Source organism: Scleropages formosus, chromosome 10 (assembly GCF_900964775.1).
Source record: "Scleropages formosus chromosome 10, fSclFor1.1, whole genome shotgun sequence".
Classification (NCBI taxonomy): Eukaryota; Metazoa; Chordata; class Actinopteri; order Osteoglossiformes; family Osteoglossidae; genus Scleropages; species Scleropages formosus.
In genome coordinates this window covers 13,761,483-13,782,006 of record NC_041815.1, presented here as the reverse complement: position 1 = coordinate 13,782,006, position 20,524 = coordinate 13,761,483, and the positions used below count along the sequence as shown (strand labels likewise).

General features: G+C 41.1%; 1 protein-coding gene across 3 annotated transcripts; it reads right to left on the bottom strand.

Annotated features, from left to right (window-relative positions):
- Positions 1–622: 622 nt before the first annotated feature.
- Positions 623–19,519, bottom strand: LOC108922469 (NADPH--cytochrome P450 reductase-like). 3 transcript variants are annotated; one of them, XM_018732622.2, is made up of 16 exons: positions 19,437–19,519; positions 14,492–14,675; positions 9,639–9,687; positions 9,224–9,352; positions 8,793–8,942; positions 7,978–8,102; positions 7,602–7,691; positions 7,173–7,271; positions 6,385–6,501; positions 5,646–5,764; positions 5,221–5,402; positions 4,747–4,896; positions 4,347–4,614; positions 4,074–4,219; positions 3,856–3,941; positions 623–2,519 (listed from the first exon to the last, which is right to left on the bottom strand). In XM_018732622.2, exons 2-16 carry the CDS (start codon positions 14,659–14,661, stop codon positions 2,375–2,377), a joined length of 2,025 nt encoding a protein of 674 aa, XP_018588138.2. In that variant the 5' UTR covers positions 14,662–14,675; positions 19,437–19,519; the 3' UTR covers positions 623–2,374. The 3 variants fall into 3 exon arrangements, with proteins under 3 accessions (XP_018588138.2, XP_018588137.2, XP_018588139.2); XM_018732621.2 differs by lacking the exon at positions 19,437–19,519 and adding an exon at positions 18,492–18,588; XM_018732623.2 differs by lacking the exon at positions 19,437–19,519 and adding an exon at positions 18,354–18,398.
- Between the last annotated feature and the right edge of the window lie 1,005 nt (positions 19,520–20,524).

Sequence of the window (20,524 nt, the reverse complement as noted above, 5' to 3'; positions counted from 1 at the left end):
CAACTTCCAATGAACTATGTTAGTGTTACTAGCCCACACACTTTATTCACCATGGTGATTTACACTGCTAAATACACTATTTACACAGGGTCACTCATCCATACATCAGTGGAACACACTCTATGAGGAACCTGAACAACATGTCTTTGGACTGTGGGAGGAAACCAGAGCACCCAAAGACTTACAATGCTAGATACACTACTTACACTGGGTCACTCATCCATACCTCAGTGGAACACTCTCTGTCACTCATACACTATGGGGAACCTGAACAGCATGTCTTTGGACTGTGGGAGGAAACCAGAGCACCTAGGGGAAACTCACACAGACACAGGGAGAACATGCCAACTTCACACAGACTGAGCGGTGATCAAATCCATGTCCTCTCGCACCCCCCCCAGGGCACTACTCACTGTGCCACCCGTATGTACTACTTAAAGGTAATATTCAACCGACTAATGAGTTGCATGAGAAAGAAATGTCAAATCTCCTCTGCCAATAGCTCTGCACTTCAGTCCACACAGAAGATCAGGACCTTTGGGCACAAAACCAGTTTCACTGTGACTGGTATGAGTTCAGGTTCACACTGACTGAAATAAGAAGTGCCAGACAAAAGAACTACTGGTGTGTTTAGTCAGTTTTTATTTTGAAAATGTTTACCTAGAATTTACAAATATGAAATCTTCCATATAAAACTGGATCAGGCCAAGACAGAACTAATGTAACACAAATAACTATCAATTCTTCCAACTTACATATTCGTTTACCCTTTCTCTAACTTTCAAAGAAAGTTATGTGTGAGGATTTCAGTAAAATGTCCAAAAAAAAAAAAAAAAAAAGCCAGCAGTTACGGTCTCCCACCAACAGCTGACGGACAGATTGCACAAGGCAAAAGGCACTAGTTTCATTTGCTTATGATACTATATGCCCCCATGAATTATTGAATACATTCAGAACAAAACAGGAGGAATAACATTTATATCTATTATGAGGATTCAGTTCTAACAATGCTGACATTTGACAAACAGAACAGATGTTACATGTTTCACTGCACAGAAAGACTGAAAACAGAGAAACTGCAGTTTTAGAAAGTGTGGTGAGTGTCTGGTTTTTAAATTCCCAAGAAATATCTAAGCATTTGGTCATGACCATTCAGCCACTCAACTTATTTACATTTCATGTATTTTTTTAAAGAGCATATGCACATTTTTGTATATCCTAAACATTACAGTTAACATTGTCACTGTTTAAGATAAAATTCAACCAGCTAACTTTTTTAAAGGTACATGATTACTCTATAACCCCTTAGAAGTTTAAATACATTGAAAGGGAACATGTAGGTTAAAATTCAAAATAGATTTAAAAAAAATCCATCCTCTGAAATGGCTAATATTTTGTGGGAGTCTGTTTAAGTATAAAAATAAACAGAATTTTTAGTGTTGCATACTGGTGGTACATATGCTGGATGCTCTCACACTGCTCTCACACTCACAATTTGGAGGTACCAATGCACCTGTAATGCATGTCTCTGGAGTGGAGTAAAATCCATGTGAACACAGGAAGAGCATGTGAATTGCACAGGATGGAAGCGCAAGTGGTCTGCGGGACCCACCATACCCACCTGCACTCAGTTTGAATTCATCTTCAGAAATATTCAAAGAACAGCCATGTCATATATAGACTATAGAAGTTAAAATGAAAGTGTGCTTTGAGTCAACTAGTAAATGTAAAAAACCCATTTACTACAAGTAATTAGCACTGATGTCACAGAGATTCAGAAATGGATAAAGTTGACACAGGACATTTTTAAAGGGTAGCTGATCTTAGGTTCCCCTTTCACACAATATTTGTTTACGTTGAACATCTACTGCATAACAATGCATGACTAAAATCAACCAGACAAATCAAAGGCAGACTAAAAACCCTCATTTAAAAATATCTTTCAACAACATTTACAGTTCCTGTTTAGAGACGTACCCAGAGGACTATGCATCCCCCAAATATTTTACATGATTTGAAAAAGAATGTCCCTCATTTACACAGAATGCTGTCATACACACGAGTGAAGACAGCCACGTTGGTCTATTTTTGGCATCCACTCCAGTATTACACACTTTTCATCTAAAACTTGTGTTAAGCGACTTGCCACATCTGCAGCCCGAAACAGTTAAAAGAGTTTAAAAGATAACCTGCAATAAGGTTTATTACTGCACTGGAGTGTGCAGGGCATATCAACATGAAAATGCCCAGCACAAACATAGTTATATGTACATATCCAGGGTGAGGGACCACACAGACACACAGAGGCTGGGAACAGAAGCTGTGTGAGGTTAAGTCAGCTGCGGGTTAGGTGAGATTCGCTAGTTTACAGTCTTCAGCTCCATACATCTTGTGAATAGCGGCCCTTGGTCATCAGTTTCTTGATGTAATCCACAGCTTGGGTGCGGTTCATGCCACCCATCTCCTCCGCGACCTCATAGAAGGCATTCTGTACGTCACGTGCCATGTTGCGAGCATCCCTGTTAAAAGGACACATTAAAAGCACCGGTGTCACAGAGTGGATGTGAGAGGGAAGGGACAGGGTTACACGCTACAGGCTTGCAATTAGTTTTTTCATGCAAATATATTATTTTCACGCAAATATATTAATTGCAAGCCTGTAGCCAACTGTCATTACTATAGCTGCCATCAGTGACAAAGTGGTAGCAAGGCAAATTAAACGCCGTATCACTAAACTGTTCACATTCAACAGAGCTTTTCTTTACTTTATTCGTCAGAGAAGCCAACACTCCAATCAACCAGATATTCTTTGAATATGCACTGGGTCCTCCACTTAGAAACAACTGGAACCAGAGGTGTGTTCACAAGTCAATCTGTTTCTAACTCCAAAGTCACTTTTACCTCTAAGCCGCAATCAAAAGCACAATACATACATCAGTTTCTTCATTTATTAAGGGGTTAGGTGGAGGTTGTAAACACATTTAACTATCAAAAAACTCTTGTCCAATGGAGGCTTACAATTGTCTGCTGTATCCTGGCAAAATGGTCAATGACAGTGAACAGCCTGAACATGACACTCCCACATTGCAGTTTAACACATTTTCTTTTTTCCCATCGAATTGAAAGTACATTAAAGCTTATTTGAAATTACTCAAAATAAAACAACATGTCCACAACTCCCATATAATGGCGCTGACCTCAAATAAGCATGTTCAGTGTTTATCACTTTTGGGCTGCCTTTTTAATTATACACAAATAAATGTTTAAATACATATAGCTGTAGTAAATAAAAATATTTTGTGGGACTTCCTACATTAAAAATAAAAGTAATTTAAAAATGACTGGAAACACAAAACAAGGGTAACAGGGAACATGTCCAACTATTTTTTTTTCTTTTTTTTAACATCAAAGTATAATTACCCATCATTATTTTGTCACGTGAAGCTTCTGTTAAATTTCAGGTTAAAAGCGTATGACTTTACCATGCTATCTGCTGCGGTAAAGTTTTTCACAAACGGCACGGACAGTTATATGACAGGAATTGAGATGGATGATGTCTCTTCAGATGGTGTGTGTGTGTGTGTGTGTGTGTGTGTGTGAGAGATGTTTCTTCAGTAAAGGCAGGAATCAGTCAAAGCATCTAGCTCTGCAAATGTGTAAAGTGTACAAAGACCTCTGGGTAAAAGTGCCAAGCCGCTAAGTGACACCATGCAACAGTGCTTAGGCCCTGCTGGTATCTCTTTGGGTTTCTGTCTTGTGTGACCACACAGCTCTGCATCAAGTAGTCAAGCAGCCATAAAGCAGCTAAGCTTGGAGATCCTCACTGAATAAGGCAGTAAAGATGGTCTAACTTACCCACAGACATAGATGTGAGCACTTTCTGTGTGGATTAGCTTCCACAGGTGCTCCTTGTTTTTCTTCAGAAGATGCTGGACATAAACCTAGTTGAGATAAAATTAATTTAAAAAAAAGAAAAAATTGCCTACTCTTTGAAAAAATTAAATTCACACTCTGCATTAAATACTAAACTTGCAGCTATTCATCAGCCAGACAGACAGCACAGGGTACTGTACCTTATGCTCCTGATCTCTTGAGAAAGCTACATTGAGCTGTGTGATCATGCCTGTCCTCTCAAACTCCTCCAGCTCTTCCTGGTAGAGGAAGTCCTCATTTCTATGTCGGCAGCCATAGTACAGCACTGTTTCGCCCACCTCCTTCCCTGTAGGTAGGAGGAAGTTTATTTTTACAAAAATAATCATTAAAGTATAAGTACATGGCAGTTAAGTCTGTCAGTTTCACAAGTCAACACACACACACACACACACACACACACACACACACAGTACCTTTTCCCTTCAGCCAGGCACGTTCCTGGATGAAGCCCATGAAGGGTGCAATGCCAGTACCAGGGCCAATCATGATTACTGGCGTGCTGACCTTGAATGGCAGACGAAACTGAGACTTCCTAACATACATGGGGACTGTGGATTTGTGGCCATTGTCACATGGCAGTTTGTTCTTCAGCCAGTTGGTGGCAACACCCTTATTCACTCTGCCTGTTGAGGTCTGGTACTCTACCACCACAGCACAGATGTGAATGCTGTTGGCATGAACCTGTGTGGACAAGTGGTCCATTTTAATTTAATAATAAGCATTCACAGCATATCCATCTGAAAAATACAATTTCTGCTCAATATCCTGCCGAAAAACTTGTGCTGGAACCACAACGCCTGTATGATCCCTTACCTTAGATGAGGAGGCTATGGAGTAGTATCGTGCCTGTAGGCGGGGCATCAGCTCACACAGATGGTCAATGGGTGGTCGCAGAGAGGGCATGTCCTGCAGGATGGCCAAGATGTTTCTGCGGGCATCCAATACCCAGCTGTGGTACAGAGCCTGCAGGAAAGAACAAGACTAGTTAGATCATATGGCAGGCCTTTAATAGAGCATTGATCTGTACATGTGTGGTCAAATAAAGATCTGAGTTAGAGTTTATCACCTCCCAAAGAGTTAATAATCAAGAGGTAAATTTTAGTGCCACACCTTTAACATGACCTTGAAAAACTGCCTCAATTTCATACTGACAGCTTGGCTTCATTATCTGAATAGCCCTTTATCTCTAAGCTGATGACAATCGGATTGCAATTGCGGTAACATGGTTGCATGACAAGGCACAGAAAAGGAAATGTCTCGGTACGAAGGGTGGGACAGCACGTGTACCTTGCCCTCAGCGGAAGAGGAGGCCATCTTGCGCATGTTCTCCTGATCTTTGGGGTCAGAGGCATACTGGGCCAGCTCATACAGAACATTGGTGCGGGGCGGGTTGCTGATGTCCAGGTAGTGGGTCAAAGCCGTGCGGTAGGTGGTGGGGCAGGGGAACGGGTGCTTCTTATTGGACTCCTCTGAGGGGATACGCACAAATATGCTGATCACTTCAGTCAGATAGATTGTTCAGGACATGCTTCGAACACTCCATCTGGACTAGCTTTCATCCGTTTTAACCCTTTCCAGACAGACGCTGCAAATTAGCATCAGAATTTTTTCAAGTGCCAGTACTAATTTCACCATGAGAGGGTTAAGGCTTTCAGAAACACTAACAACAGGTCAAGACTGGCCATACGCCAAGGACATCAATAATCACATACCATCAAGGTTGTTGAGGGAAAATATGGTGTCAAGGTCAACACCGAGGATCTGCCCAATTTGGTTCACCATGGCTGTTTCATTGACAGGGTAAACTGCAACATGATCACCTGATTCATATCTGAAAGGATAAGAAGAAAATTTGTAGTTGGTATGGGAAATATTAGTCACTTGCAGCCTCCTGTAACAGACAGGGCAGCTCAGTGACACAGCAGGTACCACTAGTACCTCACAGCACCTGGCTGTACATATGGATATGGGCTCAAATTCAGCTCAGTCTGTGGATCTGAATTCTGAATGGTTTCTCTGCGATTCCTCCTGGTGCTCTGGCATCCTTCCATAGTCCAAAGACATGTGTCACTGGTAATTTGGTGACTCTAAATTGCCTTGTGTGCGAGTATGTGTCAAGGAATGTGTATGACTGACCGCAAGAAGTTTAGTGTAGTGTATCTAGCATTGTAAGCTGCCTTCAAAGGTGTCTGCTAAAAACTAAATCATTGTACATCACATTGGAGAAAAGTGTCTGCTAAATGTATAAATGTACATGCAATAACAAAACTGCCCACTGAATATGTTTCAATATTACCAACATTCTCAGAACACAAAAACCAATATTCTTGGATAAGAAACAAAGCCACATAGGACAGTAAAGGAAAGCAATGCTAAGGGGGTATGTATGGAGATTCAGATGATACAAAGAGTCTTCAAATCTTCAAAGAGGCCAAAAACGTGTAGTCATACCTGATTTTGGACCCCGTGATGTCCAGCTCCAAGTGCATCAGGTGCCGATCACCGCCCTTGTTAAGCTTGAGATTGACAGTGACGGATGCAAGAAAAGGATTTTTGGCATCAAAAGGCCTAAAAAGAAGACATACCGAAAATTACAACATCCTCATCCAGAAACCAGAAAGGGTTGCCACTTTTGTAGTCAACTTTGAGATATCATATATCATCCATATAAACAGTTTAATATTTTACATTTTGATGACTTCACTCCTGTTTTTCAGGGCAGAGTAATTTTTCCCCCACTCAACTTGCATTATAGTTTGGTTTTTGTGTAAATATATGCATGCTTTGTTTTCCCAATACTTATTATCTACCAACAATTCTGCAAGCTAAAACCAACTGTTTTCATTTGTTGAGTATTATTGCAAGGATGCAGACAAAGCAATATTTTCAGGATGTAAGGAAAGACCACAATTAGGACTTCAGATCTCTTCAGTCAGAAAACAATACACGGGCAAGCCTAGAACCAGTAAGATGGCAGCACTTACGACATAATTACCATCAAAAATCACAATCAGCTAAGGGAATCATGACCTTATGGTTCCTTTCAGGCTTTCAATAAATTTATCAAGTCCAAAAAGAACCAATGTCTTTGGTACACTATTATTAAAAGTTTTAATGACTGACACACATTTTAACCAGTGCTGTATTTATAGCCAATGCAGATATTTAGGGGGAAATTAACAGCCTACCCTAAACTAACCCTAAACTATAAAAACTGGTGTGAGTTTTTGAGAACTTACGGTTTCTGGGTTTCAAAGCTCTTGAGACGGGCTAGCTCCCCTGTGTAGACTTTGTTCATATTCATGTCTGCGTGCACAACCAGCTCATACTGACGGATACTGTGGAGGCAAGAGGGATTATTAGCAACGAGCCTAATGAAGCATTCATTCTGTGCCTGTTCTAAGGCTGTTGAGGCACTGGAGCACGTTTCACTGCAGCCTTCATTTGGCATCAAACATGTCAGAATCCTAATGAAAATTCCCTGTTCAAACACCTCTAACGTGCTATGGTTGCTCCTATGTAAATGAGGTGCTGATGCTCATTCCAGTTCTGTATGATGATATGTAAATTATGAAAACAAAGCCACAAGTGAATGAATTCTAAGTATTTCCAGCTTTTAACAGAAGGTTATCATGGGAGCCGAAATAAAAACCACAGCAGCCACAGACCTAGACTCCTCTCCAGTGGCTTCCACACCAAAGTGCTCACACACTGCAGGCCAAAACTGTTCCCTCCATGAAATAAAGTCTTCTTCCAGGCTGAGGGGGAGAGGGAAAAAAAAAAAAAAAAAATTACACCCATGGAAAGAAACAGTTATGCTGGAAATTTCCTCAAGGAAACAAAAAGAGATGAAACAAAAGTTATTGGGTTTACTGTTAGTGCACAATCCTCATTATAAAGTCAAGAAATTGAGCACGTAATGATTATATTAAAGACTTTACAGAAAATAAGTGCACATTTATTTAAACGTTAATACGCAGATGGAAACCTTTAACAAAAGAAAAAAAAAAAAAAAAAAAGCTACTTGTCACACTATACACTCACTTGCCATCGTCATCTCCCATCCCAAGGTCAAAGATCCTCTTGGCTCCCAGCTCCTCTAACCTCTTGTCCACATATTTTCCCATGGCATTGTAGTGCTCATATGTTTTGTTTCCTAATGCAAATACCTAGAACACAAGCGGAAAATGCTAAGAGTGTGTTTTGGTCAATACAGCTTTATAACAGTTTCCCTGAGAGGGAGAAAAAGCTCAATCAGGTTTACAAAATAAACTGTAAAGATTATTTTAACAGTAAAAAGTCTAAGATGGTTATTACTGCAGTGAATCCCCACTATTTAATAAAGGAGAGAAAAATGTAGCGGCAAGGGTTAATTTCTACTTAAGAGTGTATAGAGATAATGTAATAAGGTGGATGGATTGCTGAGCTGGAGAAGCAAGACAAATTTCTGTGTAAACAGACAATAAAGTGTTATCCTGTCTTATAAACCAGGCTGCAGAGTGGTACAGCAAGTACCCCTGCAGCATCACAACACCTGGGCTGTTTGGACATGGGTTCACATCTAGCTCAGTCTGTGAGGAGTTTGCATGGTCTTCCCATGTCTATGTGGGTTTCCTCTGGGTGCTCCATTTTCCTCCAGCATAGTAGCATGGTTCTATGTTGACTAATATAATGAAGTATCACACATATATATATTTCAATTCAGTGAGTTCAGATGACCAAGACCAGATCTTGGGTAACATGCTGCCATATTTGTCCTATTGTAGCAAGATATCAGTATTGGGAGTATGTATTGACATACAGATATACTCCCCTGTTTACAAGACAATATTTTGGGAGTGTCAGTCTGTAAAACATACCGTGTACTTGACACCATCCAGGCAGGCATCTCCCTCCTGCAGCCAGTCATAGAAGTCCTGTGCATTGTCAGTGGGGTCTCCTTCCCCGTAGGTGGCCATGCAGAAAACTGACAGGGAGTTTTCAATTTCAGGCAGACGTGACAGTTCGGACTGAAGGCAGCCAATGCAGGAAGAGATGTTTTAAGAATTTTAGCTGAAGGTTTTACTATCACACCAGCTGTAGCAAGATTCTCTGATACATGCCACCCCTCCCCACTCAAAAAATCAGGACAATTTTAAGTAAGTGCAACACTGAAAGTTATTGAATAACTAAACACAGTGAGTGTTATATCCATGCTGGTCCACAAAATTGCCAAATTCCAAGGCATACAAGAGTGATTACCACTAGCACTACTGAGTTTGAAACTGAGGCTTGGAGGACAGAATGATACCATGTCATACTCCTCAGGGTCAGCTGCCATGCCCCTCATCCCATATCGCTGGGCATCTTTGGAGAGCCGGTTGGCAAACTCCTCCCCGGTGCCTGTTTGGGACCCATAGAAGACTACCACATTGCGTCCCTGAGAAGGAAAAAGCGAGCGCCCTGTTCACAAACCATACTGATGTATCACCAAAGTGTGGGAGCTGTGGCTTTAAGACCTCATTCCTTAAACATTTTTTCCTCATTAAAACCAAATGTTGAGGCAAAAGCAATTTTTTAAATTCAACTTTCGTCATGTTTTTTCAAAAAAAAAAAAAAAAAAAAAAAAAAAGATTTATTTATATATGTGTGTGGATATAAAGGAGAATTCTCTAATTTACCTGTTTGGAACCACATGTGAAATTCTGCTTACATAAGAAACTCACCGTTTTCTTCATCTTCTCAATGAAGCTTGTCTCTCTTGTGGTGGGCACCCTGGAGGAAGAACACTAGTCAACTGAAGCCTCTCTACCAAAGAGAACCATATGGAGCCAAAGGCATTGCCAGTACACAGCAGCGGCTGCTGCATGACGTTTGCTCCGGCTCAGTCGAACAAAAACACGAGCCGCAACCAGGGTGGCAAACGGCATTGTGCAATGTTACATGAAAGGAAGAACTTTTGAAAATTTCACAGATGTGACCCCTGGAAATCTGTAGGAGGACAGACACTGCCACAATGTTGTAGTGTTGTGCCCGGATGCAGGAAGCCAAGCCATGCACCCGTTTTCAAAGTAGAAAAGCAGGAAAATGGCTTTCCTTAAGCATTCTTAAGTTCTTGGCAGGGAGGGTGTTAGAGGACACTGGGCTATGCTCATCACAATGCTGGACACACCCTGTTTTTACTCTGGGCAACCCCCTGAGCCAGAAAGTTCAATAGCCAACTAACAGAGCAAAATTCCTTGCCAAGTGTTTTTCAGCCAAGCAAAAAAACCTTAGTTTTATCACAAATTCAACACCATTCCCCCATTGCCCTCTTCATTATCCTATTTCTCAGGAATGAGCTTAAAATGCAAGCAATTTAAAATAAATGCTTTGCTTTTTTCTTGCAGACATAAACAACAACCAGACCTTCTGAAAAAGAAACTCAGAGCAGAATAAAGTGAGACAAAAAAAAGGAAAAAAAAAAAAGACAAAAATCATAGTCAACCAAAAACTGCAGCAAAATTTTTGTTGAAAAGCTATAGTTCCAACACTTTGAAGCTTGCTTATCAAGGTGGAATATCAAGCTGCCAGTTTAACCAACACAGCTGAGTTCAGCAGCATCCTTCGGCACGGTGGCACAGTGAGTAGTGCTACTGTCTCCCAGCACCTGGGTGGTGTGAGAGGACATGGGTTCGATCCCCTCTCAGTCTGTGTGGAGTTTGCTCGGGTTTCCTCCCACAGTTCAAAGACATGCTGTTCAGGTCCCCCCCATAGTGTGTTAGTGACAGAGAGAGTGTGTTCAACTGATGTATGGATGAGTGACCCAGTGTAAGTAGTGTATCTAGCAGTGTAAGTCACTGCGGTGAATAAGGTATGTGGGCTAATAACACTACATAGAGTTCATTGGAAATCGCTTTGGATAAAAGTGCCTGCTAAATAAATGTCATACTGTTAAAAATAAATGCACTAAATTGTCTTTGACAAACCTTAACAAGCAGAGAGCTTGTCTTAACACTGAGAGGTACAATCCCCCCACCATACCGAATGAAGAAGTATAGTACATGTTCTTTTCTACTAGATACTGAAAATCCAAGTCAAACCACTGAATCGAACAGGAATTTGTGTATGCATTATTTCAACCAAGCTGATTTCTGCACCTATGGAATGCATTTTTAAAATTAAAACGTTCAGTTCAACTAGGTAATTTACTTAAAATGCATCTTCCAAAGATTGAAGAGTACTGTGTTTATCCCTGACAGCAAAAAAAAAAAAAAAAAAAACCCCATCAGATAATACTTCCAACAAAAGAATCAAAAAAGTCAAAAGGATTTCATCTGTATTCTAAAGATAATGAACTTCAGCACATAAGTTCTTCATCTCTATTTGAACCTAAGTGAAACACAAACATTGAGCCACTAAGACTACACGGTCATAAACATTACAGCTACATTCCTACAACACTGGAGCAGAAACTGACCACACATTAAAAAAAGTCTCTGCTTCTCCTAATTTTTTTTTTTTTTTTTTTTATTGAAGCCCTTTATTATTCTCCAACACCCTCCCAAACCACCAGGAATTTCTTATTCAAAAAGAAACAATTCACATTGGGAAAACACTAAAAACAAGTCAGTTCAATTTCCCTCAATATTGAGCCAACATGTGTTAGAGCTTACCAGCTACAGCCCAGTAAAACATGACAATCTGGATATACGTCTCAAAAATCCTAAAAACCCTGTTACTAGGGAAAGAAGAAGAAAAAAAAAAAAAAAAAAAAAAAAAAAACTCTCTCTTATTTAAACGCAAATTTAAATCTTTTTCGGGACCAGAATCAGTCCACTAACATTAGAAAGCAACTTACAGACAGCAGAATGTGGACAAAGCCAATTCTCCTATGAACCGCTGACTGCTAGTTAGAACCCAGGGACTGCATACTGACCTGTCTGCTGCAGCCTTCCTGTCTTTTGGCATTGAATACATACATCCCATGGCTGGCAGCAGTATCCGACGGCAACCAGCCCTCGTCTGATCCACAGTAAGGAAAGAAAATTTTTAAAAAACAAATAAATAAATAAAAATTTAAAGGGGGGGAGGGGGGGGGGGGGGAAAAATCCAATTCCAGCCAAAACGAGAGGAAGCCTCTGTCAAAAGCAGCACCAGATAAACTACACCAAGGCTCTTCCACACTCCATGGTGGACCTACAGGAGCGAGCCCACCACCCCCCTGCCCACAGCAGTTTCTCCCCCACCCCCCAAACCTTTCGTCAGCACAGCAAGAGCTTGCAGGCGGCCATGCCTGTTGATCCTATTCTGCAGGGGCTAAAGCTGGTGGCGCAGGCGGCTGGTTCAGCTGCTCTCTCCAGCAACGTGCACCCACCACATCTGGCAGCAAAGCAGAGGGAACACAGCCCAGACACTAATAATGAGAAGTCCCATAAAACCTTGCAGCAGGACCATGGTAACACATGCACGCACACACAAGCTTTCATTACATTCCCCGTTCAATCCCTCCCATATTCCCTTTGAAGGGAACACTGCATGCGAAGAGCCTGCAGCATAATTCAGTAACAAAGAAAAAAGAAAAATAAATTAAAACTGAATAATTCTCATTTTAAGTTCCCGGGTTAAGAAATGGTATCGCTATGGTTACCTAATCTATCATAAAAGGATTCTTGTGACACAGATCTGCTCTTTTCACTGCAGTTCTATGGCAAATTAGAGATGGTTTCTGCCAAAGAGGAGCACAGAAAAGCCTGCTTGTCCTTCATCTCAACTTTCCACCTCCGAGGACTCGGCTCACCAAGCCTCTCTCACACTTTCAGGGAACATAAAAGAATTAAAAAGGGTGTCTTGGCGAAGCAAGGCTACGCGTATGTTCCTGAAACACAATAAGCAACACAACGGGATTGTTTACTAAGCAGTTATGCCTTCCTGCAGCGGGGGCGTAATCTTCCTGAAGTTCACAGCTCTGCTGCCATTTCCTCCAGCGCAGGAGGGATGTCCCACAGAGTGAAGCGAGGCGTTAATCAGGCCCTCTGCCCTTACAACACAGCTCTCATTCAGCGGGAAGAACAGCGACTTCGACAGCATATGCTCTCCACCAATCAGGATCACATAGCCCTTCACCAATCACAGCACAGCTCTGAGCCATTGTTCCGAAGAAAAGCTGTGCAGCAGGAGACGGCACCATACCGGGAACCTAGCAGGAGATAAGATAAACGGAAATACATGCAAAAGCCATGGGGGGAGTGAAGGTCACTCGCAGTTCAAATGTTTATAAGCAATTTGGGAATGAATGAGTATCTGTACATTCCCAACATGAACACTATAGATCTTCAGCAAGAGCAACTGGTCACTGACAACATAGGTTCTCCCCTAAAAAACACCACAGTACATCCTGTACTACCGAGGGGTGGAAAGGCAGCACAAATTATAGCTGAAGTACACATCCAGTCTTTCACAACTCCTCATCTATAACAGTCCCAGTTTTCAAACATACATCACCTTTTCTTTTTTAAAACCACAAAGCTGAAACATTACATATGCCATTTCCAGCTCAGTGTTTCACTTCACATGACTGCATGTAAGAATTAAATATTTACTTTAACTGCTAATTCACTTTGAAACATCTTTACCGCATCAATTCAAGTCACGTACCCGTCAACGGTATTAGAGAGGAAACAGGGATTCAAACTAAGGAAATTCCAGTTGCAGAGCAAGAGCTCTACCAGGCACAGTATGTGCTGCTTCATGATGGAACTCATGGAGTAACAACCATAGTAGCTTCAATGGCCAGCCTGAAGATGCTAGACACTGCGAGAAAAGTTTAAAAATTCACAGCTTCCATTGCTAGGAAGGAGGTCCAGTACATTAGTTCAGCACTATAGCAGTGACTCTTAAAACATGATTGCGATAGCTGTTAAAATTCCCAAGTGCCGTGACTGCTGCTTTGTCCAAGGTGACCTGGAGTGTTCGGTATACATTTCCAGTTATGCATTTGCAAATGCTTTTCTTCAAAAGTAATGTACATTTACATTTATTCACTTAGCTGACGCCTTTCTCCAAAGCAACTTGCATCTGAGAATAAAATTTGTGCATTATATTAGGAGAGAGACGTCGTTACAGACGTGATTGTTAAAGGGAGGGTCTTTCCACTACCTATATGCAGTGTTCTTCACGAGTACATTTAGCAGATGATTATCTCCAAAGCGACGTACATCTCAGTAATTACATAAAACTCAGAACAGACTATTCCTGATCACCCTCCTACAAATTTTTCTGACATACGCAAACATTTAGATACAACACAGGAGTAGCGGCTGTGTAACTGCTTTTACAGGAATGATCATAACATTATGGTACATGAACATTTACATCTTACATGAGCTTAAGAGATCATGGGCAAAGTGAGTCTGGACGAGGTGAGCTTTCAGACCTTTTTTAAATGTGGACAGAGTTTCAGCGGTTCTGAGTGAGAGGTCGTTCCACCACAACGGAGCCAGAACCAAAAACCTCCATGCTTTATCTTTCATGCGAGGGACCACCAAGCAGGCAGAAGTAGAAGAGCAAAGTGGTACAATCACTGATAGACAGAACTTACGGTGTCTCAAGCTTCTTGAATTCAGGGATCTCCTCCTTCTTCTTACGGAAGACAAACCAGTAGATCAGTAATCCAACAATGAGAGAGAAGAGGAAGATATCCAGATTGCTGAAGAGGGTCTCCTCCTCAGCAGCAGGTTCCACGCGTGTGTGTTCAACTGAGTCCGCCATGAAGCCAAGGAGCACTGCAGAGAGAGCAAGATATGGGAGGTCACTCAAGGGAACAGTTTGCCTATTAAACCATACCTGATTTCTAGTTTGTAACGAAGCCTACAAGCTCAGATCAATACAGACAGATGCACGCAAGACACAATCCTGTCTCTGATACAAGCATCACCAAATAAGGAATTGGATTAAGAGCTAACAGCAAACAGGCAGAAATATGCATTGCAAAATGCTGAGTGGGACAAAGATCAGTAGTTATCAACTTTGAACAAAACAAAAGCTAAAAGTAGCTGCAATATTATACCACCTGACTGAGTTTGTGCATAAATTACAACATAACTGGAACCAGAAAAGAAGCTGTAACAGGAACTCAAAGCCACCAACATGCCAAAAGCAATTCTGTTGACTTTCTGATAAGCAGTGCTGGCGTCTCACAGCTCCAGAGCTGAGTTTAAATGCTGGTTTGTACCCAGCTCAGTCTGTGCAGCATTTGCATGCTCTCTCTGCATTCAGGTCGGTTTCCTCTGGTTGCTCCAGTTCCCTTCCGCTGCCCAAAGACACCCATTTCAGGTGCACTGATGGCTCTAGATCTCCTTTTGCTTACATGTGGGCATGAATGAGTCACTGCCTTATGATGGACTGGCATGGAATTCACTGTGTACCCTGCCTCATGGCCTATGCTTCTAGCACAGGATCTAAACCACTGCAACTCTGCACTAGATAAGCAGTTATTGACAAGGAAACAATTATACTCATTTAAGAGAAAAGCACCATTTAGGAAACATCTGATAAAAGTTATGCCACAATTTAAAAAAATAATTTAGTACATCAAAATTCTGTCTATCATGCTTGAACTATGCTTACTACTAGGCCTAAACACAGACCGAATAGAAGGGGCAAGGAGCTTAAAATGGAACACCCAGAGGGAAAAGTACTCAGATGCACTTGAAAAACAAAATTAAAAAAAAAAAAAAACAACAAATCTAAAACAAAGTAAATATGCCATCGTGTGCAACAAAAGGCCTAACGCTGAGCATTACGAACTGCTGCGAAACAAAGAACTGTCACAAATGGGCTTCCCCAAAGGTCATGAGCAAAGTGAACTGGAAAATGTCTGAAAAGGGTTTCACAATGCCACAGTGGTCCCAGCAAGGCTGTTTTGTTACAAGGGACAGGCAAACCTACAGCCTTGCACAGTGGAATACAAACAGCTGAGTCACATTGTCAGAGCTGAACCATGACATGTTTATTGATCATTACTCTATCAGCCACAATCCCTGTAACATTTGCATCCATATGGTACCGATGTGGGTTTAGTGACAACAGCACGTCAATCTGTTAAGAGCAAAATCTTTATCTTAGGTAAACATCAGTGATTAATGCAAATATTATATAATCATTTGAATAAATGAATCCACTAAAACACTAATACAGAAAAACACTGTTGATTACTTTTAATGAGAATATTTTAAACATAAATTTTACACTGTCATATTAAACAGTTTGTTATAGTGTATGATTTTTAGATTAAAATTTTACCCTGTTCCAAAGATATGTCAGGTGTCAACATTTCTGTTGAATTTTGGCTAAATAAGCCCACCATCTACATTTATTAATTTAGCTTTTTCTCTAAAGATACTTACAATATTAAGTTACCTACACCTATTCACCCATTCACACAGCAACACAACAGGAGACAATGCACATAATTTAACTGTGGATGTACAAGCTGGGTCTGTTCCAAGGATAAGAAATATACTTCATAAAGCAGGGTAAATAAGGCTGATGGCATCAACATCATTTATTCATTTTAGCCAAGTTTTCTCCAAAGCAACTTATGTTAATCTACATACAATTATTTACCCATTTATACCATTGTGTTTTTTTTTTTTTACGGGAGCAATTTCACAGTAAACTACCTTGCTCAAGGGTAGTATAGCTGCAGGTGAGAGTCCTTGTGACCTATTAAGCAAAAGGCAACAGCTCTAACCACTATGCTACCAGCTGTCCCCATACATAACATACACAATGAGTGGATAAGAACTAGTCATACATATTTGAATTATACTGCTACGTACAACGGGGCACGGTGGCGCAGGAGGTTTAGCCTGTGCCTGCTCTCTGGCAGGTCTGGGGTTCGAGTCCCGCTTGGGGTGGCTTATGATGGACTGGCATCCTGTCCTGGGTGTGTGTCCTCCCCCTCCAGCCTTGCGCCCTGTGTTGCTGGGGTAGGCTCCAGCTCGTCGCAACCCCACTTGGGACAAGCAGTTTTAGTCAATGTGTGTGTGTTAAATACAAATTTAATATTGTTCACTTCTAGGCTGTACGACTCCACGATTTTTCCAGAAAAATAAGCATTTTTAAAATTAAAAAAAAAAAAAAAAAGGAATAGAAATCAACCAGAGGGGGGGAGAAAAAAAAAAAAAAAAAAGATCATTATCATACCTTGACATTTTCCTCATTTATACTGCCACTTGCCCAAGCCCACTCACTTTAAAGGAACAGTGTCAAAGTCTGGATCAAACAACTTCAGCAATGGCAAACTTCACAGCAGTGTGCAGATGAGCAATCACTGAGTCGAAAACATGTTCTTGGGGTCCCATTTCCTGAAACCTTCATTAGGACCATCACCTCCAGCAGTGCATCTGAGGCAGGATCTGGCACAATACTGTTCCCAAGAGTAAGATACTGCATAATGGATGGACTTACATAACACACAGATTCACATGCAGTTATAGATATTCACGTTAATCATTAGTGTGTACTACAACATAGCATATAACTGCACTACTTAATTGTACCCTAATCACCACCCCATCATCATGCAAGGTGGACAAATTGTGTGCAAGCCTCATGCTTGACGCCCAAGCTCCATATCACGCGAGAACTGTAATTTGACCCCCCCCGGTTACAGACAACTTAGTCTACAAACAGGAGAGCAAATGCCCGTTCAGCAGAATGTCACTCCACAAGTTTCAGGGATTCAGAGGCACTGCGCTCTCACGGTTCAAAACATCGTCAAGTACCTTCAAAAAGACCAAAAAAGGCAGCCAGTCATGCCTATGGAAGTCTTTACAAGTCCAAGCAGTATATCATATGAAGTAAAATTGCTCAACTGGCTAAGCAGTGTTTCAAAAAGAGGAACAAGTGTTCAGATTTTTCAAATGGTAACATGGTTAGAATTACCAGGCGGCTGATAGCACAGTGGTTAGCGCTGCTGCCTTTGGACACAAAGGTTACAGGTTCAAATCCCACTTCCAACTGTAGTGTCCTTCAGAAAGGTTCTTTAAATTCCCCCGGTAAAATTACCCAGCTGCTTAATTATGAGTTGCTTTGGAGAAAAGTGTCAGCTAATGAATAAATATAAATGTACTGCTGGTGCAAAGTCTTCATGATTGACAATGCAAAGTTACCAAGGTAACCTTACTTCATAAAATGCCTTGTGCTTTAAACACTAATTTTAATTTAAACACCTTTGTCCAAAGTGCCTTAGAACATTGCATATTCTGTTCAGCTTTACAACAACAATTCATCCAGCTATACAGCAGATATTCTTAATGTATCAGTTCAAAGCAAAAACTCTGATGCAACAGCAAGACTGGGATTGAAACCAGAAACCTATCAATTCTAACAATAGATCTACACATACCACACTCCCAGATAACAATATCACTTTGACAAATATTCATAATACATACCATATAAACATCACCATAATCCCAAAATAACTAGTGACACAAAACCCATACATATACATGATATTCACAAGGCAAAACTAAGCAACCTTTAGATGCGAGCAAATAAAATATCTGCAGTCAAATCAAAGATAAACTCACAGAAATGTTAAGTTGAAAGTGCAGAGGCATTAAAGGGACTGGAGCCCTTATAACTGATCAGTAACTGGGCACCAGTGGCCTGGGGAGGTACTATGATGAAACCATAGCCAACCACTAATATTTATCACTTAAGAGACACCAGCAACAGGGGGGCAGTTTTCCAGCGACGTGCTTCGAACACGTGGTGGTACACAGAGTTCCAGTCAGAGGTTCATCACAGATCCCGCCCGGGAACTCGTGTTCCCCCCCCCCCCCAATCATGTTCAAAACTCTCATTCACTGACGTGACCTGAGGCTGAGCCGACGACGTGTCTTCCCGCACATGCAGGACACCAGTCGCTTTGTTTAGAAATATTTCTCAAATTTCTCATTCATTGATTGGTACAGTACCAACTACACGTCATTTTTTAACCTAAACGTGGTATTTAATGCTTTTCACGCAGACATTTTTTTTTTTTTTTTTTTTAAATTATCTGGATTTCGAGACACCTAACTGCACACTAAGTTAACACACACAGAGTCAGTGTCAGGGCGCCGTCGCGTCGGTGGCGTTGCCCAACCGACTGAGTGACATTGTCAGCTGACGTGCGAACTAATAATGCCAAACCAAAGTTCTCTGTGACATTTAACTTGCTAAAAAAGTTTGGCACAAAACATAAGAGCAACGACTCTCGCAAACTTCAAGCTGAAGTTCAACGAACGGTAGTACAAAAAAAAAAAAAAAAAAAAAGAAACTAAGTTTGCCAGAGAGAGTTAGTTTAAACTAGCACCGGCGGCGGCTGAGTTCACTTCACCACGGCTCGCTCAGGAAAAAACATGACTAGAACGTGATGATTACTGAATATTTTTGTTGTTAAATGAATAAAATAAACATTAACTGCCGCAGCTTGACCGTTTATTTCAAACACATCATTTTAACATAGGCATTTTACAGGCTGTACTTACATGTTCTTCTTCCGTAATAGAATTAAGCCACAAAACCACCACAGTTCCTATATGGCTCTGCGTCACTCTCGTGCGCCACCAACACGCCAGAAGGGTAAAACCAATATTCTACTGTACAGGGATGAACAGTGCAATTAACGCGAATCAAAAAAACTCAAAACCAAACATTTTTTTCACAAAAGCGTCTTTTCAACATGCTTATTTAAAATATATATAATAAGATATAATATAAGAAAAATTAATAATTTTCTTGATAAAGTGCTTCTATAAAGCTACTTCTGGACCACTCCTCAAAAGCTATCCCATTTTCCTAATGGTATAGTTCACACGAGCAACCGTAGATGACGTCATCCAGAGAGGAGAGTGGCATAATGAATCACTCCCCCGGTGCGGAACAGAGTTCACGGTTATGTAATGTTTCTGGGTATCACGACCTGTGTGATCGTCCCTGAAACGATGTTCCCTTCGCTTATCTTAAAAAGACTACGGCCTTGGTGGAGCTATTCACACAGATAGCAGTGTGCTGCAGCTGTTAGTTAGGTCATTCAGCAATCTCGGCGTGGGCGTTTCCATTCCCTGAATAATTAAGTCGGATAGATAGTCGGAAAACTAGGTGTATTTTTAAGATATTTTGATTGTTTATGAGATTTCTGCTTAGTCACATTCACATTGGTACATGATTCAGCTATAATAATGTGGCGACGGGGCCCCGGCCGGGTTCGGATGGGGCGAAGAAGGACGCACACAGGGGGGACAGCGTTCATAATGAACGTTTTTATTTCAATACCGGCGGCACACAGGGAAATAATGCTCTCGGTCCAAGAACCCCGTTTCTTCAAGGACTGGCACCTCAAGCCAGCCTTCCCAGTCCGCTTAGCATCCCCAGGCTTTTTCTTCTTCCCACTCGCAAACACGATCACCCATTCCTTTTGCCCATAAGTCGCCCTAGTGGTTGAACACCTAAATTACATTTTTCCCAAATGCAGCTATTTACAATAAACATTTTCCCGCTTAAGCTCGCGGTAATGTTACATAGTATCATAATTTTATATGTTGTAATTGCATTTATTTATTCGGCAGATGTTTTT